The sequence below is a fragment of the Pelophylax lessonae genome (genome assembly GCF_965119305.1).
Source record: "Pelophylax lessonae genome assembly, chromosome: 1".
Taxonomy (NCBI): Eukaryota; Metazoa; Chordata; class Amphibia; order Anura; family Ranidae; genus Pelophylax; species Pelophylax lessonae.
Window position 1 is genome coordinate 164,022,310 of NC_138768.1, and position 27,973 is coordinate 164,050,282.

The window sequence follows — 27,973 nt, forward strand, 5'->3', positions numbered from 1 at the left end:
GTGCAGTTAGAGTGCTCCTTTACACTTTAGTTAGATGCAAAAAATTTGTTTCTGTAGGGAAAGTGTTAAGTGCCAGGGTGACAGTAATGTAGTGTAGGGTGAATTGACACTGACTGCTATGGCAGGGTGACCAAACCCTTCCATATCAGGGTAACCGCTATAGAGAAAAGATCGTTTCTCTTAATTCACATTCAGTGGCTTCTCACCGGTCAGCTTGCTTTTTGGCTGCAGGCGTTGATAGGGATTTTTTGAGGACATGTTTGGAGTCAGGCATGACATCTGAACATGTGTATAGGGGGTATATATACACACCCATGTATGTATATATACACCTGCACATACAGTATATAGGTGTGAAAGGAGCAGAACACTATACTTGCGCTAATTAAATAATTATACTTGCGCTAATTAAATAATTAACACCAATATGGCTCCGCTCCTATAACACCTATATATGTGTAAGTGTAAAATACATATAAGGGTGTGTGTACATATATACCCCTATACAGAAGTTCAGATGTTTTGCCTGCCTCCAAAGAACCCAAAAAAATGCTAGCGCCAAAAAAAAAAAGCCCAGGTGTGTTGTTGCAGGCATTTTTTTGGGTTCTTTGGAGGCAGGCAAACCATCTGAACTTCTGTATAGGGGTATATATGTACACACACCCTTATATGTATTTTACACTTACACATATATAGGTGTTATAGGAGCAGAGCCATATTAATGTTAATTATTTAATTAGCGCAAGCATATATTTCTGCTACTATCACACCTATATATGTCTAGGTGTATATATACATATAAGTATGTGTGTATATATACACAAGTTCAGATGTTTTGCCTGACTGCAAACATGTCCTCAAAAAATGCCCAAAAAACGCTAGCGCCAAAAAAAAAAGCCCAGGTGTGTTGTTGCAGGCATTTTTATGGGGTTTTTGGAGGCAGGCAAAACATCTGAACTTGTGTATAGTGGTATATATACACACATACTTATATGTATTTTACACTTACATATATATAGGTGTGAAAATAGGGAAGCCATATCCCTGTTCTATAAGTGACAAAATACAAACAATCTTTTTTTTTTCTGGTTCTGGACATGCTACAGAGCTGAAACTTCACAGGTACACTTTTTAGACCCACCAGACACTAAATCCAAAGTCAAAATAAAAAAAAAAAATCTCATTTTTTTTTTATTTTTTCAATAATTGTCTCTCTATCAAAAATGAAAATTTTTAAGAACTTTTTTTTGTGTGATTAATAGTCCCTGGGGCATGACCCAGAACCCTAGGCACTTTTTAGGGGCATTTATTGGGTTTTAGGGCTTCAAAATGGTGTTTTTTGATTACCGAAGTTCGGGTCCCATTGATTTTAATGGGGTTCTGAAATCAGGGCCGAACTTTCGGGAAGTTCGGATGTTCTGGCCAAACCGAACTTTTGAAAAGTTCGATCATCCCTATTTACAACCTCTTTAAAAGACCCAGCACTTCAGATTTGGGGGGAAATAAGTGACACCCCCTCTACCAATACAGCATTTAACTTGCCAATCTAAATTGTCATTTCTTGTTTTGATTGGTGTAAATGTTTATATGTACAGTAGATGTGTCAGAATCAGGTACTTCAGGATTCCAGGCAATTGTAAGTCATGAAGTATATGATTATGTGTAAAATAAGTAAGAACCTATCTCAGAAAAAGTGAACAATTTGAGTGGGCCTGAGGGAGTAGACATCTCCTTTTCTGCCTAACTGAGGGCAGCCAGTATATGGGGTAGTGGAGGTGAATATCCCAAACAAGATTTTCTGCTACAGCATCCACAATCTGCAAAAACATGCAGTTCCAGATTTCTCTCTCTGCCTTGCACTGTTCCCAAGTGACCCACATTGTCCATGGAGAGAAATCTGGACTTGTCTATGTGTCTACTTGGAGGTGTCTACTTCCCAGCCTTTCCCTCCTCTGCTTCTTCCCCTTGGGAGAGGTTCTGTTTCATTCCCTCCTCCCTTGAAATGGGGGTGAGTTTTTATATACCTCTGGGTTCCTGAGGAAGCTTAACTGCGAAATGCGTTTAACTGAGCCATTCCCACTATACAATCAATATACACTATATTGTCAAAAGTATTGGGATGCCTGCCCTTACACCTACATGAACTTTAATAGCCCACCCTTTGCAGCTATAACAGCTTCAACATGTCTGGGAAGGCTGTCCACAAGGTTTAGGAGTGTGTCTATGGGTATTTTTGGACTATTCTTCCAGAAGTACTGATGTTGGGTGAGAAGGCCTGGCTTGCAGTCTCCGCTCTAATTCATCCCAAAGATGTTCTATCAGGTTGAGGTCAGGACTCTGTGAAGGCCAGCCAAGTTCCACTACCCCAAACTTGCTCATCCATGACTTTTTTGGACCTTGCTTTGTGCACTGGTGCGTAGTAATGTTGGAACAGGAAGGGCCATCCCCAAACTGTTCCCACAGTTGGGAGCATGAAATTGTCCAAAATGTCTTGGTATGCTGACACCTTAAGAGTTCTCTTCACTGGAACTAAGGGGCCAAGCCCAACCCCTAAAAAACAACCCAGTCCCCCTACGCTTGGATCCAGGAAATGGATAGACACATAATGTTTGGGAAAGACACTTATGTTCAATGCAGCGCCTCTCAGAAGTTTGAAAAAGTGTGCAAAATATGGATAGATGCATCACGCTCCAAGTTTAACTTTCATGCAAACTCATATTAAAGGTTGGGTATGTTCTTAGCTATTAGTGGAGTAGGAATATTTTAGAATACCTTTGAATATTTCTGGAAAACTATATTGTTAGTAAATAATGTATTGATACTGATGGTTTTCTTGTCTGACAGCCCATTCACACTGCCGCGACAGGATTTTGTGGGGCGACCTGTGAAGTCGCGGTGCACAGCGTGCACCGCAACCTCGGCGCGACTTGCACGGACTTTGTATAATTAAAGTCAATGCAAGTCTCCTCCAGGTCACCCCAAAGTAGCATAGGACCCTTTTTCTAAGTCGGAGCGACTTGTGTCGCTCCTATTAGAACGGGTCCTGTACTATTCAATGGCAAGCGACCGACCGCGACTTTGCAGGCGACCAAGTCGCCTGACAAGTCGCGCTAGTGTGAATGGACCCTTAATGTTCTATTTTCTGTTTATCCGTTATTAAAGAGGAATTCTACCAAAAAGCCTCCTCCCTCCCTCCACTACCGCATTTGGCACCTTTCAGGGTGGAGGGGGGAACGGTACCTGTTTTTGACTGATACCCTTTCCCACTTTTGGATGTTCGCGCCCCCCTCCTTCTTCCTCTGCTGCCAGGCCAATTTGAAAAGTGCAGCGCGCTTCAGCATGCGCAGTAGGGAACCGGTTGTGAAGCCAAAAGACTTCACTATCGGCTTCCCTTACCTTGAATGGTGGAAAATTTAAAATCTGCTTTGGGTGCCGTCATCGTGGGCTCCCTGGACAGGTAAGTCCTAATATTAAAAGTTAGCAGCTACAGTATTTTTAGCTGCTTACTTTTCATTTTTTGGGGGGTGGAACTCCTCTTCAACCACTTTGTTACTGCCCACCCGCAATGTTATGCGACCGAGCTGGCAGGCAAAGTGACGTTCATGCGCTTCCCTGCCTACTTCCAGGTTTAGGGCATGCCCGCCCTCCCCCCGCTGTGTTTGTACACAGTGGGAGCCTGTCAGAAAGTTCAAGCTAATGATTTCCAGCCGAGACCTGCTAATTGACATTCAACACAGAGCTCTATACACAGCTAACAATCTCTGTGTTTCTTGGGATGAGATACTTAGAGATCAATTAGTAAAAGAACACTTTACACATATTAAACATAGTTAGGCACACATTTTAACCCCTTAACGCCCAAGATCACCCCTTCCTGGCCAGTGTCATTAATACTGTGTCAGTTTTATCACTGATCTCTGTATTCATTTGGGTACAGCGTTGCATGACCGTGAAATCACCAGTTAACCACTTGCTGACTGGCCGCCGCATATATACTGTGGGAAAGTGGCCCTATTGGGTACCTGTATGTGGTTTCATTCAATAGTCACTAGATGGCGCCATCGCACCGCCGGAGGCGACATCGCGCTGTGATTGGCTAGCGGGGATGTCAATCAACGGTTCCGGCGGACCCGATGTCCACGGGCCAACCTCAATCATCCCCAGGAGATGTAAACAAGGCAGATCGCTGTTCTGCTCGGGGACAAGATAGAGATCTTGTGTTCCTGCGAAGCAGGAACCAGGATCTCTGTCTTTCCCCACTCAGTCTAACCCCCTCACAGTTAGTAAGAACCCCTAGAGACACACTTAACCCTTTGATTGCTCCTGATGTTAACCCCTTCCCTGCCAGTGTCATAAGTACAGCAACAGTGCATTTTTTTTAGCACTGATCACTGTGTTAGTGTCACTGGTCCCCAAAAAGTGTCAAAAGTGTCAGTTAGACATCCGATTTGTTCACCACAATATCGCAGTCCCACAAAAAAATCGCTGATTGCCGCCATTACTAGTAAAAAAAATGTAAAAAAATTCCATAAAAATATTGAATCATTTGTAGAAGCTATAACGTTTGCGCAAACCAATTAACCACTTGCCTACCAGGCACTTTCACCCCCTTCCTGCCCAGGCCAATTTTCAGCTTTCAGCGCTCTCACGCTTTGAATGAAAATTGCACGGTCATGCTACACTGTACCCATATAAAATTTTTATCATTTTTTTTCACACAAATAGAGCTTTCTTTTGGTGGTATTTAATCACCTCTGGGTTTTTTATTTCTTACAAAAAAAAAAAAAGAAAAAAGACAGAAAATTTTGAAAAAAAAAAGTTTTTCTTATTTTCTGCGAGTTTTGAAAATAAATAAATTTTTCTCCTTCACTGATGTGCGCTGATGAGGCGGCACTGATGGGCACTAATAGGCTGCACTGATGGGCACTGATGAGGTGGCACTTATGGGCACTGATGAGGTGGCACTGATGAGGAGGTACTAATATGCCGCACTGATGATCACTGATAGGTGGCACTGATAGGCGGCACTGCTGAGCACTGATAGGCGGCACTGATGAGCACTGATAGGTGGCACTGCTGGGCACTGAGAGGTGGCACTGCTGGGCACTGAGAGGTGGCACTGAGAGGCGGCACTGCTGGGCACTGATGGGTGGCACTGATGGACACTGACGGGTGGCACTGATGAGCACTGATGGGCGGCACTGATGAGCACCGATGGGCAGCACCATCAGTGCCCACACTCAGTGCCCATAGTGCTGCTAGTCAGTGCCCATCAGTGCCTAGATGAGCAGGCACTGATGGGCACTGACTGGCAGCACTATGGGCACTGATTGTGGGGACTGATGGGGGGCACTGATGGCGGGCACTGTGGGCACTGATGGTGGGCACTTATTGTATTTTATTTACCTTTTTTGTAATCAGGGCACTGGTGATCAGTGCCCTGATTACATGTTACTGTGTCCCCTAATCGCTGTTCAGCTCTGCTCTTCCTCACACGCAGTCTCTGTGTGAGGAAAGAGAGCTGGCGATGAGAGATGATCTCATATGTTTACATATGAGATCATCTCTCATTGCATGGTCCGATCACGTGGTAAATGGCCGCTGTGATTGGCCATTTACCACGATCTGTGATTGGCTGTGTCCAAGGGACACGGCCGACACAGATTTTCCCCGATGCGCGCTCGCGGGAGCGCGCGGGGAGCCTGTCACTGGGAGGCCGTATAAAGACGGCCTCCCGGAAATTAGAGCCCGCCCTGTAGTCGTACTTCAGCTATAGCGCGGGCGGCAACAAGTTAATATACGCTTATTGGGATTTTTTTTTTACCAACATTATGTGGCAGAATACATATTGGCCTAAATTGATGAAAAAATGTGATTATTAAAAATGTTTTTATTGGATGTGTTTTAAAGCAGAAAGTAAAAAATATTGTTTGTTTTTTTGTTTATAGTGCAAAAAATACTATTTGTGGGAAAAAAAGGACATCATTTTCTTTTTTGGGTACAGCTTCGCACGGCTGCGCAATTGTCAGTAAAAATAACGCAGTGCTGTATCGAAAAATATGGTCTGGTCATTAAGGGGGTAAAACCTTCCGGTCCAGGACTGGTTAAAGTAGTGTAGTGCTGAATAGCAAATAATGGGCTGGTCATTAAGGGGGTAAAACCTTCCGGTCCAGAAGTGGTTAAAGTAGTGTAGTGCTGAATAGCAAAAAATGGGCTGGTCACGAAGGTGGTAAAATCTTGCGGAGCTTTAAAAAAAAAAAAAATCTGAAATAAAAAAAACACAAAAAAAAAATGATTGTAAGGCAAAGCTGCAGTACCCAATACCTGTCATAGACTGATAGTTGTGAGTCCTGAGTTGCCAGTGACAGGCTTGCAGGATAACAATGTCCAGGCAGCCAGTGATAAGTGAGGAGTGATAGGTACAAGGAGTGAGGAATGCAGCACAATCTGTCAGACCTGCTGATCCTTTCTCTCTCTCTATCTGCTGTTAGCAAACAGTGAGTTTAGCCCAGGAAAATAATAGCCCCACCCTGGGCCCTGTAGGCAAAATATAAGTTGAGGCTAGAATAATAAATCTTGCTCCAGCAGCTAGTTTGATTGAAAGACAAAAGTTGTATGACACAGACAGGAGAGAGAGAAGAGTGAGCCAGGACAAGGCTGCCCTTGGCAATAGTACAGCAGCAGCAGGCAGAGGAGGAGTCTGCTCAGACTAGCTAGCTCGGAAAAGCTGTTTCATGCAGTAGGAAGTCACATCTGACTTTTTTTTGTTTTGTTTCTTTTTTTTTTTTCTATAGCTCAGTGTTGTAGAAGAAGAGCTGAAGACCTTACAGCTGTGCAGCCATGCCACATAAAGGGAGGAAGTCTGCAGGAGGTGCCAAGGGCTCCAAAGAGGTAAGTGTGCATTATAGTGCTGGGCAGTGACTGGAGCAAAGCAGCTGCATGGCAGGTAGGACAGAGCTGGCCTAGGGCGTTAGCCTGCTCTATCCTTTTTTATGACTGTATGATTTATTTATCTGGGACATTCCTACTTCTCTGTCGCAAGGTTAATGAAGCCACTTCTAGCACATTGTGGTGTACTGCAGTCACAGACTGGTTAAGCTGCCATGGGACAGACTGGCAAGTGCATGCCTGACCAGTGAGTCAGCTCTGAGATAGAGCGGAGGTGGGGGTACTGTCTGCTATCAGAGGAGTAGAGTGGGGAGGAATTCAGTCTTCCTGGCCTGGGGGTGTTGTTGTGTCTCAGCATCTCAGCACACACACTACACATCTCTGCTCTTATCATCAGTCTGCTTATAGAGCAGGAGATTCCTTGTAGCTATTATATAACATAACAGTGAATGCCCCAGTTTAGCTGGGCAGTCATTTAGGTCAAACCCCATCCCTAGCTGGGGATGGCAGTGATAATGTGTGTGGGAGGGTGAGGAAGATCTGTCAGGGCGTGGTAGATCTGCATTCCCTCTGTGCTGTGTGTCACAGACTAGGAACCCCAAAACACTACCCTCTATGTGTGTGTCATGGAGCATTGTGGGTGTGGTTGTCTCCAAATCACTCCCTTCTGCCTGAGGTAAATGCAGATCAACTGGCACAGCCAGGCATCCTGCCTTCACTTACTGCATGACGAGTTAGACAACTGAGTGACACTGACCATGGCTTTTGCAAGTTGGTGGTATGCTACGGTAAATGCAATCTATTGATCATCTGCAATCTGCTTTTTTACCAAGATCAATACAGGCTTTTCTGCTGCTCTATATAGAGGGCTTTCATTGTTGTTTTACTGTTCTAGGGAGTGTTTTACCAGTGAATTCTTCACATGTCTTAACTCTGGGAGTGCCTTATCAGCTAAGACTTTCTTGTATAAAAGTAAATCTGCAGCTAGGCAACTGAAGCTATAATATGTTACTGTGGGTGCCTAATCCCAGCAATGCAGCTCTAAGCCAAATATCAACATCTCATTATAGTGCTTGGCACATGCCATTGGCAACTTTTCATGGGGCTGATGCAAGGAATCTAAAAAGTTTAGTGACTTTCAGTGATTGTATTATTGTAACTGTGAACTGGGATACACAACTTTCCTTTATACTATTTCTCTTTGAAATGTTCAGCTCTCTGACACTTGTTACACTATAGTATTTGTTGTTAATGCATTCATGCTACAGATGTCTTTAGCAGCCATGTTTGTAAACACTGATTTATAACAAAACACCGGCACTTCTAGGGCTGGAATGTAACTGGATTACACTGGAATTTAAACACATTTTCACATTTCATGTATTAGTATTAGTTTGCTATATTACATTAATGTAGTATGTTACTGTACAAAATCCACTAATATGAGTGGTTTGTCATCTCACTGAGTATGCTATTTACATTATAAAGAAGGGATCCTCAAACTACGGCCCTCCAGGTGTTGTGGAACTACACATCCCATGAGGCATTGTAAAACTCTGACATTCACAGACTTGGCTAGGCATGATGGGAATTGTAGTTCCTGAACAACTGGAGGGCCATAATTTGAAGACATTTGTATAGGCTTGTGTTGTAGTATAATATTCTATTGACTTATTCTAGGACAGTGATGGCGAACCTTGGCACCCCAGATGTTTTAAAACTACATTTCCCATGACGCTCCCATACACTGCAGAATGCATGAGCATCATGGGAAATGTAGTTCCAAAACATCTGGGGTGCCAAGGTTCGCCATCACTGCTCTAGGATGATCCTATATAGAAGGGATCCTCAAACTACGGCCCTCCAGGTGTTGTGGAACTACACATCCCATGAGGCATTGTAAAACTCTGACATTCACAGACTTGGCTAGGCATGATGGGAATTGTAGTTCCTGAACAACTGGAGGGCCATAGTTTGAAGACATCGGTATAGGCTTGTGTTGTAGTATTATATTCTATTGACTTATTCTAGGATGATCCTTTTAGCCTTATATACACGCTGGACGTTTGGCCTTCTCTCCTAGATGCCTTTCCTACTGGTAGCAGCATTTTGGCAGAAAAAAAAAATGCTTGTAAATGTACGCAACGTGTTTAGAAGCGATTAGGCGCAATGAGCGCTTAGGTGTTAATTAATGAGCAATGAGCGCCTAGGTGTTAATTCATTTACTTGGCAATAATAAAAGTTTATTCTGACCACTGAAATGACTTAACGCTCAAGCGCTAAACATGCCTAGCAGTAATGCATGTTACACGCATCAAGTGTTTTTTCTGCCATATCACTGTGTCTCCTGGACCTGCTGCCTTGTGTTTGTTTTGTTTTTTTCTGCCTCTAAAAACCACTACCCCAAAACTCCTCAAGCATGGACACCTAGGCCGGTGTTTTTTGACTTTTTTTCAGTCAAGGCGCACTTAAGAATTGTGCACAATCCTGGGGCACACCAGTCTGAGGCCTTGTGCATCCCAGGTGCTTATTTGTGCGTTCTCACGTGTCACGTTTTTTAATGGGCTGTTCTATGCTAGTAAAACACACACAAAAAATATTTTTTTTAAATCCTGCTTAGCTTCCTGGGTTTCCAATAGGAGTACAGATGTCAGCAGGAAGGAGGAGAAACTTGGAGGAGGTGTGGGCTGTGCTCTCTCCCTCCTCTCTGTACACAGAAGTTAACAAAGGATCGCTCTCTAATCAGACTGTTACAGGTTGGGGCAGTTTTATGTCATTTTGCTGAAGCAGTCATGGAGTCCCTTTGTGGCACCCCAGGTTGCCATAGCATCCTGGTTGAGAAGCACTGACATAAGCTAACATGCAGGGCATTTAGAGACAGAAACAAAATAACACCAGACGCCCCCAACAGCCACGTTAATAACGTCCAGTGTGCATGAGGCCTTAATGTGAAAATAGCAACACTGTACACTTTCTTGTATTGTTTCTTTTATTTTGCTTGTGAAGTTTCTAAATCAGGTGGCATATTATGAGGCGGTATGTAGATTGCCATTGATGTAAATTAGGAATAGGTCCACACTTGTTCATCTGTATATTCATGCTTGGTATTGATGCTTTTTTCATGCATTACATCTTGTGCAAAGACACACAAAAATGCATGCTACGTGCCAAAAACATGCATTGATGTGCCAACAAAATCCCCTGTACTATATTTCCCACATGGCAGCATAGGACACAGGGATAAGCGGGCCTCATAGAGAAGAATAGCAGTCCTTATGTCATGCAGTAACTTATTGGGCATGCACGTTAAATTGCACAGGTGTGAAAGGAGCCCAAAGTTTCTTGGCTTCACCAAGTCTGCAGATTGGGAGTTCTGACTTTATGGGCATCATGATTGTCCTGGGTCAGGGAATCAGGCAGTTCTGCATCCAGAAACAGCCAGGCTAGACATTAAATAAAGGGTTAATTCACTTTTCATGAAAAAGGTGAACTAACTCCCTCAACCTCTCCATTCTTCCGGTTCCAGCTGCACTTACCTCTGTGGGGGATTCAGTTTCATAGTCTACACAGCTTCATCACACTTCAGAATGCTTCACACTTTAGTAAATTAGGCCAAGTACATGTCAGGCAGTTGACTTCAAATGACCTCTGACCCTAGCATTGGTAGTTCCCATATTTCTTTTCTGACAGTTTCCTAGTTTTCATGATTAATCTATTTGATCACTACATTTTGTTTTGTCTGATCTAAGCTAAAAAAGTCTTACTGCAAGCTCAAGATATAACCAATGAGGGAAGAATTGCACCTCAGTGCTGCTGCCTAAAAACAATCAGGGGCTTTTTATCCTGCAAGAATTGAAAGCTGGATTCAGAGGGTGCAAAAAGCTCCTCTATCCTTCTGTTTTTCTGCCCCTTACTCTCATGGCGGGTCTTCTGATAAAAAATGTAGCTAAAAGTTGCCAAAAATAAATAATGTATTATTATTTGATGAGGATTAGGCAAAGTAATATATATCTACAGTTTATAAAGGTTCAAGCAGATTGATATTTAATAAAAGATCTAGCCTAGATATTGCTCTTTTGGCCACACTGATTACCCTTACATACATACATACCTTACATGACATACATTTCTTTTGATAAATTCATACCCAAGCACAGCATAGTACCTGATTGTTTAAAGTGAAACCACACTGCAATTTGAGCACAATAAATCAAAAACCCCTATTTAATTAATTTTTAATATACAAGCAAACTCCCTCATCCACCCATGTTTCTGTGCTTTATTTTGCTGAGAAATCACTTTGAAAAACACCCCCCTAGCACTTCTGGCAGTGGGCATCTTAAGTAAGGACAGATAATTCATGTAGCATTTACTTCCTGGAATCCATCTGCAGCTCCGTCTCTGCAAAGTAAGGCCCCTTTCACACGAACGATCCGATCAGATCCGCCTGTCAGTTTTTTAGGCAGACCTGATTGGATCCTCCATGCATCCCTATGGGGCAGCGGATGTCAACGGAGACATGTCCGCTGACACCCGCTGCTATCCGATCCGATCCTGTCTATGAAATCCGGACGGATGGAAACCCTATTTTCCATCCATCCATCCAGCGGATTGGATCGGATGAGAACGGACAGGCAGTCCATTTTTATCCGATTCCCCCATAGAGGACAGCGGGGATCTGACAGCTCCGTCTCCGCACACAGAGCGGAGACGGAGCTGTCATCTGCCTGCTCAGCGGGGATCGGCGGATCAATCCCCCACTGAGCAGAACGGCTCCGTCGCCTGAACGGACCCGTGTTAAAGGGGCCTAAGCGGAGACGGAGCTGTCATCCGCCTGCTCAGCAGGGATCAGCGGATCGATATCCGCTGAGCAAAATGGAGTCCGCCGGGCGGAAAGCCCGTGTGAAAGGGGCCTAAGAAGCAAGCAGTAGTCCCAATGAATGTGCTCCTGTTCTCAGAACATGTATACAGTGTTAGTTTACATATTTGTTTTTATGCATATTTGTCATGTGAAAGTAAAGTTGACTATAGACAAGTCATTAGAGCAGCATTCACAGCTGGGCGTTTTGTATCGTGGGCAGATTTGCGTGATTCTGCCCATGATTTCAAAACGCCCAGGTGTGAATCACAAATCGCACAAGTCCCATTTCAGATGGTATTCATTTGAATGGCACCTAAAAATGAAGTGCGATCCTGCCACAATTCTCGTGCAATAAATATCATTGCAATCACAGCAAACCACATTGCATGAAGCTTGTAGCTTGTAGCCCAAAAGAAGCTCATGAACTTTTTTTGGGCTGATAAGCTTCACACAATGAAATGTGTGTTGTGCGATTTGTCATTCACACCAAATCTGCCTGTGATTTAAAACCCCCAGGTGTGAATGCAGCCTTAGGCTCCATGTACACGGGACGTTGTAAATGGCCGTTTAAGAGCAGTTGGGCATTTTTTTCAGAAGCCCCTGAACGCAGCTCCATGTTATCTTATCTGTCCATGTACACAGGGTCGTTTACAGTCATTTGCAGGCAGTTGCGTTCAGGGACGTTTTTTAGAACGCAATTATTTGCGTTCGAACGTGTGTTTCCCGGCGTTTCAAACGCAAAACGCGACCGAACACGGTGACCCGCGTTTAGCGTTCACATTTTTCCATTTTAAAGGGGAATCATTTTTTTGACCTCTAGAAACGGTTCTAAACGCAAACGCCCGCTAAACGCGGGTGCAAACGCGACCTAACGGATGTTTCAAACGTCCTAAAAATTCCAGCATTCAAAGGGACTTTTAACAACGTCCCGTGTACATGGAGTGCAGGTTGAAGAAAAGTACAGAGCGCAGGCCTCTCCTCCCCCCCGCATGGTTGGTGTAAACTGTGTCTGAGCAGCCGTTCCCACTGCCCCACTGGAGCCCCAACGGAGCTGACCAAGCTCCCACTGCTGGCCAGGTTAGGAACCCGGTTTTCGGCCTGTCAGTAGAGAGTACCTGGAGCAGCGCTTCCGCCTGTATTGGGGGTCAGGAGGAGGCCGGGAAGAGGGAGAGTGGGAGGGGAACAGAGGCGCTGCACCATGGGCCAAAAGTTGCCAGTCAGCCCCTGAGATGATTCCATGTAAATAAGTACCTGTGTTAATTGTCTTTTAAATTACTGTTTGCTATTAAGTAGTTTGAATGTATTTTTTCAAAGCAGGTTTTTATAATACAATATAATACAAAACATCTTATTAAAAATTTCTACAGTTGATGATGATCTAATTATTTTTATTAAACTATTCTACTTTTAGGTCCTAACAGGATGGTGAATCAGTATTTAATTAGCACTTTGTCTGTGCATTCCCAATTATGTACTGTGATACATGTACTTCCATGACCGGTGCCTGATTCAGCTGAATTTTATATTAATGGAAACTGGTCATAAGAGAAACATGGAGGCTGCCATTGCTGTCTTTCCCCTCTGATAGCACTACCGGTAGTTCCCTGGCTGCAATACTGTACTTTCAGAGTCACTGACTTGGAACAAGAAAAGAGATGGGAGTTCTGACTTTGCTCTTACCACTTCTCTTCTGCATACTGGAAAAGTATTGAAACTACAGACAGCTAGGCAACTAGCAATTTGAGAAAGATGTCAGGAAAAAATGATTTTGTGCTGATCTCTCAGCACAGGTTCTCTTTAACATAGTAAATACTTATTCCTGTTATTTTGTATAGCTTCCATGCTGCTGTACACCAGTAAAAGGTTGGATAAAGTTTTAGTGTGGGAGATCTTTTGCCATTAGGTGCAAGTTTGCATGGCTACTTTCACTATATGGCACACTTACGTTATGAGTGTGCCCCCTTCCAGAGCTGACCGGTCAATGCTGTCAGTTGCTGCTCTGTCCCCTGTCCCCTCTTTGTCTTTTGGGCGTCCTTACAATAGAACTTGCGCAAGTGCTCAGATGTTCATCATCCTTGGCACCAGCTCCAATCTCAGCACCTTACAGATGTCAGGAAGGAGCCGGAGTGTACATTGCATGGCTCGTGCACAATACATAGTACACAGAAAACAAAAAACTTCTATTAGCAAGAAGCAGCAGTTTTTTGGCAGATCAGACTTTGCATGTATTACAGGGCATGTGTGTCTCTCTCTCCTTCCAACCTGCAATACCGTGTGCCTTAGGCCTTTTGCACACTGCAGCTTGAAAAAGCTCAGTACAGCTTTTTTTTTTTATTGAGCTAAAATAAAGCCTATGCACACAGGTGCTTAAACAAGCGCCATGCATTCTTCAGTAAAAAAAATAGAAAAACCTTCATTTTTGTTCAGTAATTTAGGCCTCATGCGTGCAAGTGCGCACAAATGTGCGCAAATGTTCATTTACATACTGTGCAGAACAAGAATGTGAGAATACGTTTTGGTGTGTTTTCAAAAGTGCGCGCATTTGCGTTAAATTGCGCAAACGCATATGCCCAAAAATGCGCACAAATACACAAACAAAAAAAGAATGGCTGGAAAAGTAGATGCTCGAACAGGAGTATTGTGTGCTAGAGGTGACCTTACTGCCAGCCCTCAGTGTTGTCAGGTTGGAGTTTGGGGAGATTTCTTAGCCCTGCTTTAACTACAACCAGGCAAACAACCAAGGCAAGGTGAGTCTAAGATGGAAAAAGACTTGGGGGTACTGGTAGACAACAGGCTTGGCAGTGGCATGCAATGCCAAGCCGCTGCAAGCAAAGCCAACAGAATACTGGGATGTATAAAAAAGGGGATTCACTCCAGAAATAAAGAGATTATTCTCCCGCTCTACAAGACTCTGGTCCGGCCACATCTGGAGTATGCTGTCCAGTTCTGGGCACCGGTCTTCAGGAAGGATGTGCTGAAACTGGAGAAAGTCCAGAGAAGGGCAACAAAAATGATTAGGGGAATGGAGGACATCAGCTATGAGAAAAGACTACAAGCACTGAACCTATTCTCTCTGGAGAAGAGACGATTGAGGGGGGATATGATATCAATGTACAAATACTGTACTGGCAACCCTAGCATAAGGAACAAACTATTCAGAGAAAGGGAATACAATAAGACACGTGGCCACTCACTAAAACTAGAGGAAAGGCGGTTTAACCTTAAAATGTGTAAGAGCTTCTTCACTGTAAGAGCGGTAAGGATGTGGAATTCTCTTCCACAAGCAGTCGTATCAGCAGGGAGCATCGATAGTTTCAAAAAACTATTAGATGGGCACCTTAGAGATCACAACATACAGGGGTATACAATGTACGGTTAACAGCAAACACACACACACATCATAGGTTCAATTGGATGGACTGATGTCTTTTTTCAACCTCACTAACTATGTAACTATGTAACAAGGAGTGGAGCAGGCGAGTGAAGCTTTTCCCTGACCTGCAGGAATAAATCTCAGATTCACATTAAAATTACTCACACAAACTACATGAGACAATTGAAGGTTTCTCTATATAGTATGAGGGTTCTTCAGTTTTTATTATGCACTAAGACCAAGTGGTTCTCATGACATACCTACAAATTGAAGCTTGTCTGATTGGATGAAGATTAGGCGGATAGTTTAGGTTGGTCACCATATTATATAGTTTTAATCAGTGTAAGTTCTTTGTACAACAATTGTACAATCAAATTGTAATGTGTATGGTGTACTTTTTTTTTTTTTTTTTAAAGGCTTTTATTTTAAAATTTTCATTGTTAACAGAGTGCATCAAACATATGACACAGGAAAATAAGCAAGCCACAGAGCCCAAATAATACAAGTAAGGCTTCATGTACACTGGACTACATTTGCCACGGCAAAACATTCCTATCCTGAACGCTATTCTTCCATATTCAGGAGAGGGAAGTTGAAGCTCATCTAAATGTGGCAGCTCCTAAACTTTGCTAAAAGCCTATCTGTACATAGTCATAGACACATAGGGTTTTATGGAGTTGAGTTTAGAAGCTTTGGCCAAAAAAACGCAGAAAGCTAGTGTAGGTAGGCTAGTGTACATGAAGCCTAACTGATCATGGCAAACAAAAAGAACAAAACAGAACCCATACACACAACACACAGAGACTCTTTCCTTTCTCCTCCCCCAAACAACTGACAGAGCTCCACTAATAAAGAAAGCAGTAAGGGTATACAACTTCGAGGGACCCCCCATCCCATGAGAGGAAAAAAAAAAAAGGATGGTACACTTTAGTTGTGTCTCTGACATAACAATGTGCTCACTTGCTACATACAGAGTGCTCAAAAATTGCTAATGCTTACAGTATTTTTCTGGCATCTTTTTGAGTGGTACAGACATATGAAAATATTGGTTGTTACAACCTATACCTTCATTATATACAGTATGACCCTCCCCACTATAACATTATATTATACAATAGTTTACATATAGTTCATAGGATGCCATGCTCCTCTATAACAGCGGAGCTGATGGGGCAGAGCTGTGCCAGGTATGGGAAGGAACCTGACAATATTGTTGGAATCAACCCAGCTGCCTGCTTGACAGCTGGCTCTGCCTTATAGCCTATGGCTGAGACTGGAGCCCACCACAATCATGTCTGTTCTACACCCCAAGTAGACCAAGAGCTGACCAATCAGCAGTCATGTAATCTCTGAACTCTCAGTCTTGGAGTCGGCATGGGATAGCTGCATCCTATTTGTTCATTCCTTTAGTATTCCCACACTTTATGTCCATTTGAAATGTTAAAGAATATGTTATACACATACAGTGGCCACTTCTTACCCAGTGTACTAGCAGGTACAAAACACTGCCTCACTATGACAAAATTATGAGCCAAAACACCAGTTTACGCCTCTGCACCTATCATTTATTCCTTCATGTCACACTTCTCCAAATGTATGTATAGTCAAACTTCTTTTTTTTTATGTTTTTGGTACAGAAGGGTACATACGCTGAGTTTTTTTTTTTTTTGGTTCAACCAGTTGGTTGAACCAAAAAAAAAAATCTTACAGCACAATTATTGCATATACAGGTATCTCTGCCCCTGCGCTATTGTCTTCTGACAGTGGTGACTTATAACACACACACACAGAATACATATAATAAAAATACAATAAAAAAAAATGTGTAGTTCTGAAAGATGAAATCAGTGATGAAACAGCTCAGTAATGTAAGTCATACAATAAGTGTTGACCTAAGATTTACTACTATACATCATTATCTCACTTCTATATAAGAAAACACAGTGAATGTTAATCATTGATCTAATCCGTAAAATCCAATGCTTTCATCCTTCTCTGAATATTTTGAATGTTTAATCAGTCAGCTATTCTGGGAATGAGGATGTATTCTGCTGGACGATGACAATATAAGGGAAGTGTCTTCAGGACAATTAAATGGTGTGTTTAGTCATGTAATGAATAGGGTGACGCTCTGGTTGGTATTAATACAGGTGTTACTACAATGCTCTGGAATTCCAGTCACCATTATTATAGACAATAGATTAATTCATGAGGTGAATGTTTTGCTGACATCATGAGTATTTCTGCATGTCAACAATTTTTGACTTGCTCAGTCTGGTGAAGATAGTTCAGTCCGGCGATGGAAAAATGGTGAATCAGAATTCAGCTCTGTCTTGGTTGTTAAAAGGGATTGCAGTCAATCTATGAAGAAGGCTCTTGTTATGAGAAATGCTTGGCCTCCTTCCATGCTTACTGTCCCTGCTCCACATACAGTATATACATTTCACTTGCCATGGTGCCACTTTGCCAGTCTGTCTTCAGAATGTTGTGCCTGCTGGTACTGCTGTCCTTTTGTTTTAACAGAAACACAGCTGTCCATTTGTCAATATTCTCATCAAGATCTCATTATTTATTACAACGTTCCTTGTTTGCTCCAGCTTTTCCCTGACCAACACTACCAACAATATTGGTATTAATAATAGTGTCTCAAGCACATTTAAACCAGGTCCCCTGCCACAGTCCTTAAAGTAAAGCATCTTACTTGGAGTCTGATATATCTACACAGGGAAAGGCTTTTAACCAACAGTGTTGGAAGGAGGGAACTATAATATCCGACCACGTGGCAGCACATTTGGCTACATGAGTATATGCTGTTGTCCTTTTAGGCCTAGTAGACAGAACAGGCTGCACATCCAACACCCATAATTTTGTTTGAAAGCTAGGTGTGCTGTATGTTACAATCAGCCATCCTGAAATGTAAGCTCAATTTTCAGCAGTCAATAGTGTGTGGCCAAACAGGCAGCGTTTAAACCATGTTCACACCCAAGCGACTCTGTGGCAATGCATTTTTGTTGCGGCAGCAATCATTTTGAATGGGCCTCTCTCCGCACCAAAATTGCACCAAAGAAGCTCGTGTACCAAATGTTGGCACTGAGCCAAGCATATTTGGCATTGCGTGTTTTGATGTGATTTTCGTTTTCCTGGCAAAATGGCACCGCGTTTGGGGTGCCATTAAGAAATAATTGGCACGCAAGCTTGTCACATGTTTTGTCGAGATTCTAGAATCGGAGGCAGAATCTCGCGATTCTAATATGCTCAGGTGTGAACGGGGTCTAAAGACTGGATGTGTGGTATCCATTGGCAGAACAGTAGGTTAGTTATAGGTTGATCGTATGCATGGCCAGATGTGCTTGCTGTATGAGTGCATATTACAGATGGGGGTTTCAGTTTCCCCCATATTAATACTGATCAGAACTGATCGACTTCATTCTTTCAGAGTAGTACTGATTAGGAGAATTTCACTCTTTCAAGAAAAGTAAACGCAAAGTGTGTTTGTCCTGTATATCAGCAATATAAACATCCAGTAAACTGAAATCTACGCTTCGCATAGCTATGTATTGCTTAATTAAACAAGTCCGTTTCCTGTTTTGTTTACTTTAAACAATGTCACACACACACAAACACATACTTAATTTTCGTATATTTATCATTGGGCGCCAATACTTGTTAATGAGAATTAAACACATGAATATGGTCATGTTTGATAAGAAAATGCAAAGAGAACAATAGCCCAGCGCATACATACATACATTTCTTTAAAGATTTGTCATCAGTGTCAAACTAAAAATTCATTGGTTGCAATAGGTTGCTGCTGGGTTTCAGAAACTAACAGACTGGGGTAAAATATCGGCACCAGCATGATTTTGGATTGGGTGGGTTGGGTGGTGTTTGATTGAATTGTTTCCCTGGAAATTTGCTTTAAATAGGTTTCACGCTATTGGGCTGTAATTACAGTACTGCTGGCGTATTTGATAGCTCCCAGTGGAAAAGGTTTGATAATTGTGGCTTTCTTTCTGCCTACAATTTCCTTTTCTTAGATGTATTTCATGAGAAATTCTTTCCTAAGGAGTTTGCAGCACAGCAGCTATGTATTCTATAAAGCTAGGTTTTATGGAAATAACTATTTATTATAACTAAAAATAATTATTGTTCATGAGCTTTAAACTGTTGTCAACATTCTTTGGAAATGAATTTGTCCTTTTGTAGGGTAGAATGCAGTAGAATTATAGGTATTCTGGATAATAGGTTGTGTTTGTGGAGGAGTCTATCTTGATAGAGTAGATCTGTTCAATGGGGCTGTTGCGAAGGCCATTCTCAAGTTTGTGAGGTTATTCAGAAATGATGATTGGGGAAGGTAGTGAGGAAAGGAGGTATGTGGAGGGATAGAAGGAGATGTCCCTCTATGGTCTCTGGCCACTTTGAAGAAAAGTCTTAATAAAATATTTATATAGTGCGGTCTAATTCTGACATCCGTTTAGGAATCGATGAGGTAAGTTGGTTGAGCCCACACTAGTGCTTTTTAGCGCACGTTAAGACAACACATGAAACAGTGCAGAGTATTAATAATTTTAAATAGTACCTGTGCTGTGCATTAGATCGCACTTGTGCTGTAGCACAAAATAACACACAGATGAAAACTATCTATGTAGTTGTGGTCTATGTTGAAAAAAATGGTGTATGTCCAGTGTTTTTTGCATTGTGGTGAAATCCTTTTCAAAGTTGTTGTACATTACCCCAACGCTCCAAGGTGGATGGCTCCTAACTTTCCCTATGCAAAAGCCTTTGCACTTATTTTAAGGTACTAAAAACAGAAATGGCCAAACTTTGGGCTGTCTTCAGAGAGCTAAAAAGTCCAAGTATTGCTTTATGACATTCATTGTGGGGGAAAGGCTTTCAGTTTAGGTTATCATTTGTCTGATATTCTATCAGTTTTACTAGGCAAATGGTGCTAGTGTTTAATGAACGTATGGATAAGCGCACCTGCATGATGTGAGCTTTTATATTTGTGTGTCCAGCTAAGAAATATCTTTTTGTAGCCATAATTCCCAGTTTCTGACCACCTTGTGATGTGACTAAAGCCGGCCAGTGATTATTCCTAAAGCAACTGGCAATGATCTTAAGAAAAATACAACATGCTGGTTGTACCCAAGGCAGGAAGGCAGTGGAGAAATCACCGATCCAGGTGAGCCGAGGAGATACCACAGCAGGTAACCCCACAAGTGCTGGCCCGGCTCGTCACAACAACAAACAAGGAAACTTGGAATAGGCAGCCGCACACCGCAACAGGATACCAATAAAACTTCTTTATTGTAATGCAGACAGATGCAGTCACAGGAATGATTGGAAGATTAGCATGTTTCACCCATCTTTTGCATAGTCATATCCGATCGATCAACTTGAGTACAATCAGCCTCCCCATACATGGTTTAAATCCCGGCCGGTCCCTGCTAAACCTGTGGCTGGCTTTAGGTTTCATGATTAATCTTGAACACAAATGTGGCAACATTGTACTGTTTTGTATTTTATGTTGCACAAAAATGGGCTGATAAAAGCTAAAGTAATCATCCAAGTTTAATGATATGTTGAGACCTAAAAGAGTTCATTCAGTTTATATCCAATCAGGTAGACCCTTGTTCCATGCACTAGGCTCAATTTACAAGAGCTACCACACCAGGATAAAGATACTTATTTCTTTAAAAAAATGACAGTTATTTTTAGTCAATAATTCTAGGACATTTGAAAATTACAGTCACATGACTAAAATAAAGTTCCTTATACTTGTGTTAAAGCTTTGTGTATTGAGCCTAATGTATGTTAAGTCTACAGCAGAGTATACAACCAGAATGCAAAGTTTATGCCATTTCAAAAAATGAAAATCTACTTGGGTCTAAATAAAAGTCATCAGCTTATCCACTCAATGTTTTATACAACCTCATTCATACGTTATGGAAGCCACCTATACACCTTTAGAATTCTGTTTAATTTTATCTAATCTAACATAGTAAATTGTACAATCGGGTTGAAATCTGTGTGGCCTCTTCTTTTAGATGTTACCACAACTGCTAAGATCGAACTCCAGATCCAAAGATCCTTTCCAAATTACCCATTCAAGGAATAGATGAACATTTCCTAGTTTAAAACAAATGCATGTAAGATTCTAGATTCAGACCAACTTCTTGTAGGTAGTACAGTAAAACTTTGTTTTGTTTCCAGGTGTGACACAAGAATTTTAGATAACAGTGCAATTGTATTTCATTTCAGCATGGCGATAAGAAAGCTGCTGCGGCGACCAAACCTACAGACAAGAAAACACCAGAGTCAGCAGAGGTAAATACTATAATATTATTAATACATTTATTAATGCAGCATACCTATATATTTGCTGCTTCTTTGTATTTATGTTAATAGTACACAAGAAGAAAGTCAGCACTTGTAACAGGCAGCTAACAAACTGAGTTCAATATACAAAACCCTCTCCCATAAACACATAATAAATGCAGCTCCCAGAGTAAAAATTATAAATATGATATTAAAATTCAATCATCCCAAATTAAAATCTGATAGTACTATAATGTGCTAAATAGATTTAAAATAATGCATACATCCATTTTCATGTGTCACTCACAATACATAAGAATTTGTGCAATAAATAAATAAATACAAAGGTTTCACCAGTTCAAAAGTGTAAGCGTGCAATTGATTCTAACTTGCACCGATTCATCAAAAAAGTATCTAGTGAGAAGACCAACTTCAAGGTGTGGACATCACCAGACTACCACCAACAATCTGCACTCACCAGAGGAAATGGCTGCACATTGATGGCTCCAGTCCAGTCTCCAGTCCCTTTAAACCGCACCCAGCTCACTACTAGAGGCAGTAATGGATGTTGTAGCTATATAGAAAAAAAAAGCTCACTAAGTTAAACCAAAACCAGAAACATGAAAGCAAGCTACTCACTAGGGGGGGGGGAACCTCTGGGTGAATCTAACATGGAAAATATTTTGAGAAATGGAGGACATCAGCTATGAGGAAAGACTACAAGCATTGAACTTATTCTCCCTGGAGAAGAGACGCTTGAGAGGGGATATGATATCAATGTACAAATACTGTACTGGTGATGACCCTAGCATAAGGAACAAACATTTTCAGAGAAAAGGAATACAATAAGACACGTGGCCACTCACTAAAACTCGAGGAAAAACTGTTTAACCTTAAAATACGTAACGGGTTCTTTACTGTCAGAGCAGTAAGGATGTGGAATTCTCTTCCACAAGAAGTGGTATCAGCAGGGAGCATCTATAGTTTCAAAAAACTATTAGATGGGCACCTTAGAGACCACAACATACAGGGGTATACAATGTACGGTTAACAGCAAACACACACACACATCATAGGTTCAACTGGATGGACTGATTCAACCTCACTAACTATGTAACTATGTAACAGGGAGTGGAGCAGGGAAGTGAAGCTTTTTCCTGACCTGCAGGAATAAATCTCAGATTCACATTAAAATTACTCACACAAACTACATTAGACAATTGAAGGTTTCTCTATATAGTAGGAGGGTTCTTCAGTTTTTATTATGCACTAAGACCATGTGGTTCTCATGACATACCTACAAATTGAAGCTTGTCTGATTGGATGAAGATTAGGTGGATAGTTTAGGTTGGTCACCATATTATATAGTTTTAATCAGTGTAAGTTCTTTGTACAACAATTGTACAATCAAATTGTAATGTGCATGGTGTACTTTTTTTTTTTTAAAGGCTTTTATTTTAAAATTTTCATTGTTAACAGAGTGCATCAAACATATGACACAGGAAAATAAGCAAGCCACAGAGCCCAAATAATACAAGTAAGGCTTCATGTACACTGGACTACATTTACCACGGCAAAACATTCCTATCCTGAACGCTATTCTTCCACATTCAGGAGAGGGAAGTTGAAGCTCATCTAAACGTGGCAGCTCCTAAACTTTGCTAAAAGCCTATCTGTACATAGTCATAGACACATAGGGTTTTATGGAGTTGAGTTTAGAAGCTTTGGCCAAAAAAACGCAGAAAGCTAGTGTAGGTAGGCTAGTGTACATGAAGCCTAACTGATCATGGCAAACAAAAAGAACAAAACAGAAACCATACACACAACACACAGAGACTCTTTCCTTTCTCCTCCCCCAAACAACAGAGCTCCACTAATAAACAAAGCAGTAAGGGCATACAACTTCGAGGGACCCTCCATCCCATGAGAGGAAAAAAAAAAAAGGATGGTACACTTTAGTTGTGTCTCTGACATAGCAATGTGCTCACTTGCTACATACAGAGTGCTCAAAAATTGCTAATGCTTACAGTATTTTTCTGGCATCTTTTTACAGGGGTATACAATGTACGGTTAACAGCAAACACACACACACATCATAGGTTGAACTCATGTCTTTTTTCAACCTCACAAACTATGTGACTATGTAAAAGAAATCATAGCGTAGTATTTTAATAAAATATCTGCATATACTGCTGCATAAAATCAAACATCACTAGAAAATGCATCCAGACATGAAATATGCTCCTGGGACTTACATAAATGTCTGCCACTCGGCAGAGTGAGATCAGCACACAAGATCTTCACAGCATGTTTTGTGCAAGGGCATGTCCTCAGCGGTCAATGGTGGCCATTGAATTTATGCACTATTTTAAATGTATTAGCACATTATAGTATTATCCGATTTTGATTTGGGATGGTTGGATTTTAACATCATATTTATCATTTTACTTCTGGTGCTGCATTATTATATGTTTATTTATTTTGTTATTTGTATTATTTCATTTAAAAATGTAAAAAGTCAGCAGTAGGTCCTAAAACTATTATGGTTGCTTTCTCAATAATGGATATAGAATAATTCGAGTTTGACTTTCAGCAGTCTGCCGTTATCAGATATTGTAGGCGTAGTTCCACCATTGTGGTCAAATTTGAGGAATCCCCTTATATGTTTATTATGTGTTCACATTTACACAGCCTACCTAAAAATCATTTAGAGAATAATATTTCTTACCTTCCCAGTTGTTTATTTGGAACAGGTTTATACGTAAGACTCTATAGATGTTTTATGTACTGTTTATGTAAATCACATAATTGGCGTCATTTCATAAATGATCCCTAACATAAATGATCCCTAACATTTAATTAACTTACTAACTCATCCAGCATCTTTCATAGCAACAGGGATAATCATAAATTACAGGGTAATATCTGGTTTCTATATAATTGTACATTTGAATAACAGCCTAAAAATGTGTGCCTCGTATATTTTCATATGTGCAGTCCTTGATGTAAACATAAATATAGGATTCCAATTGCCCAAATCTCCTGCAAGGTCACATAAAGCAGTGTGACCCCCCCCCCCCCCCACCACCACATAGCAGGTGGCACCCTGTGTATTTAGTGTTCCTGTCTGCCACCCAGATTCACTGCTACCGACCCCAAGGGTGCTGTGCAAATACCAACTTCAGCAAGAGTATGTAGTTGCATATGTCTTGGGATGCGCATATAGTAGGCATCAACATTGCAAGTGCATGAACAATAAATGTATTTTTATAACTGTTTTATGTGACTTTTTGACTGTCAGATAGTTGGTCATTCTATGCAATCGTTTTCACGGTAGCCAATATCTTTTTGATTGTAATTTCTCATAAAGTTCCTCGAAAGCAATCATCAGTGCAAAGTTATTGGTGGAAAAAATGTTGACCAATATCTGGCTTATTTATTGTCAGTGATAACTTTTGTACTGTTCATGCTGCATTGTCATTCTTTTTCACTGAGTATGATTAGCATATAAAGAAAAAAAAAAATTAAATCTTTCATAAATCTTCACAAAATCGGCCCATCTCTTTCCAGCCTTCCCAAGGAAACAGAATGGTGGGCCAGAGGTTCACGTCTAACTAATACGTATTACTAGTAACAATGTGTAAATGTGTAAGGGCTGTTCTAGTACTGGAAATAGAGTGGCATGTTTCTGGCAGCTGTGTCTGCATGCGACCATGGGTACACAAACACTCATGCATGCACAGAAGCCAACAATCTGCGAGCCTTCCAGGCTGGACAGGAAATAGTCTGTTGTACAACAAAATGTATTGTTTTCAGACAATCAGCTGTAGTATTTTCTAAAGAATTGTTTTTATGTAGGTTAAAAGGATTCTGTAGTAGTGGATGTTCAGTGCCAGAGTAGCAAAACTGATTTAATTACTTTTTTTGAATGCTTGTTTCTTTATTCTACCAGAATGTTTCATTATATTGTTAGATTGTTTTGATGTGTGGAGGGGAAAATATGTGATAGTGCTCTATTCTATATGCTGTACACAGCGCTCAGCTCTTCTGGAAACAAATCTCTCTGTCCCTATGAGCTCTGTGCTATCTACTGGAGGAAGGAGAATGCACTGCACATGTGGAGGTTTATAAAGAGGAAGAGTGCTCAACCATTGGTGCATCCTAGCTTTAGGAGTTTGTCAGTAAGAACTTAAAGGAGAAGTGTAGGTGATCAGGGACTGCTGATTGCTTGGTTCTCTGTTTTTAGTGAGCAGAGAGCCAGTGATTGTTAGCTCTTCCACTCCAGTGCTCACTGGGGCGCCGAGCTGAGCAGCGGCCCCTCAGGCATCTGGGTGGATCCCGACTTTAAAGTTGGTATCTCTCCAGAGCCTAGCCCGCTAAATACAGGTCACAGGAGTGCAGAATGAAGCACAGTCCTGTGATCCCCAGGAGAAGTAGGGCCAAAAAAGCTTTTTGAGGCTTGTATAAAAGGGCCAGCTAACAACAGGCACAACTTCTTCAATTCTGAAGAAAGATTTCTTGAGGAATAGATGTTGAGCCTTTTTTGGTTTTGGATAAAGTAGGGAAAGATTAGAACTCCTGTCATGTTTTATTGCTGTTCAGTGCTCAAGTAGAAAAAATTCCCCTCAATTATTGTCTGTCTGATGAGTTTCACAATACAGGAAGGGAGGGGAAAATGTGATCCGTAGCAGAGCTGAAGGGGATATAGCCTTCTCTACTATTCTTCTGACAATTGTGCGGTTGTGTGACGCTGTGCCCAAATAAAATTTATGTCCTTTTTTCTCCACAAATAGAGCTTTATTTTGGTAGTATTTGATCACCTCTGTGTTTTTTTTATTGTTTGCGATATAAACAAAGTTAAGAAAGATAACGTCTTATTCAGTGGCGTAACTAGAACCTCCAGGGCCCTGATGCAAGAAACCATAAAGGGCCCCCCGGACGGGGCCCTTCCCTCCCAGCCTGGTGGCGAAACGCCAGGGCCGGTCGCAAGTGCAATGTTTGTGTGGTAGTTCTGCCATTGGTGTCAGTAGTTTTTTATTTTAATAAAATTTTTCTAGCATTTGCTCTATTCATTTTTTTTTTTTTTTTTTACAATATGGATGGTAGGAAGAGGACAGTGGGGATGAAGATGACAGGGGATTGGATGGTAGGAAGAGGACAGTGGGGATGAAGATGACAGGGGATGGGATGGTTGGAAGAGGACAGTGGGGATGAAGATGACAGGGATGGGATGGTAGGAAGAGGACAGTGGGGATGAAGATGACAGGGGTGGGATGGTAGGAAGAGGACAGTGGGGATGAAGATGACAGGGATGGGATGGTAGGAAGAGGACAGTGGGGATGAAGATGACAGGGGTGGGATGGTAGGAAGAGGACAGTGGGGATGAAGATGACAGGGATGGGATGGTAGGAAGAGGACAGTGGGGATGAAGATGACGGGGTGGGATGGTAGGAAGAGGACAGTGGGGATGAAGATGACAGGGATGGGATGGTAGGAAGAGGACAGTGGGGATGAAGATGACAGGGGGTGGGATGGTAGGAAGAGGACAGTGGGGATGAAGATGACAGGGATGGGATGGTAGGAAGAGGACAGTGGGGATGAAGATGACAGGGGTGGGATGGTAGGAAGAGGACATTTGGGATGAAGATGACAGGGATGGTATGGTAGGAAGAGGACATTTGGGATGAAGATGACAGGGATGGGATGGTAGGAAGAGGACAGTGGGGATGAAGATGACAGTGGGGATGAAGATGACAGTGATGGTATGGTAGGAAGAGGACATTGGGGATGAAGATGACAGGGATGGGATGGTAGGAAGAGGACATTGGGGATGAAGATGACAGGGATGGGATGGTAGGAAGAGGACATTTGGGATGAAGATGACAGGGGATGGGATGGTAGGAAGAGGACATTTGGGATGAAGATGACAGGGATGGGATGGTAGGAAGAGGACAGTGGGGATGAAGATGACAGGGATGGGATGGTAGGAAGAGGACAGTGGGGATGAAGATGACAGGGATGGGATGGTAGGAAGAGGACATTGGGGATGAAGATGACAGGGATGGGATGGTAGGAAGAGGACATTGGGGATGAAGATGACAGGGATGGGATGGTAGGAAGAGGACATTTGGGATGAAGATGACAGGGGATGGGATGGTAGGAAGAGGACATTTGGGATGAAGATGACAGGGATGGGATGGTAGGAAGAGGACAGTGGGGATGAAGATGACAGGGATGGGATGGTAGGAAGAGGACAGTGGGGATGAAGATGACAGGGATGGGATGGTAGGAAGAGGACATTGGGGATGAAGATGACAGGGATGGGATGGTAGGAAGAGGACATTGGGGATGAAGATGACAGGGATGGGATGGTAGGAAGAGGACATTTGGGATGAAGATGACAGGGATGGGATGGTAGGAAGAGGACAGTGGGGATGAAGATGACAGGGATGGGATGGTAGGAAGAGGACAGTGGGGGTGAAGATGACAGGGGATGGGATGGTAGGAAGAGGACATTGGGGATGAAGATGACA

The 27,973-nt window shown here is 41.9% G+C and overlaps 1 protein-coding gene across 1 annotated transcript in view; it reads left to right on the top strand.

Moving 5' to 3' along the window:
* The first annotated feature begins 6,674 nt into the window (after window positions 1-6,674).
* The window catches only part of CAST (calpastatin), a 183,870-nt gene continuing 162,571 nt past the window's right edge, over window positions 6,675-27,973 (top strand). Inside the window, exons 1-2 of the mRNA XM_082267356.1 lie at window positions 6,675-6,891; window positions 21,384-21,449. Of these exons, the coding sequence (XP_082123482.1) occupies window positions 6,841-6,891; window positions 21,384-21,449 (117 nt within the window). The 5' untranslated portion in view covers window positions 6,675-6,840. The remainder of the gene's footprint in view (window positions 6,892-21,383; window positions 21,450-27,973) is intronic.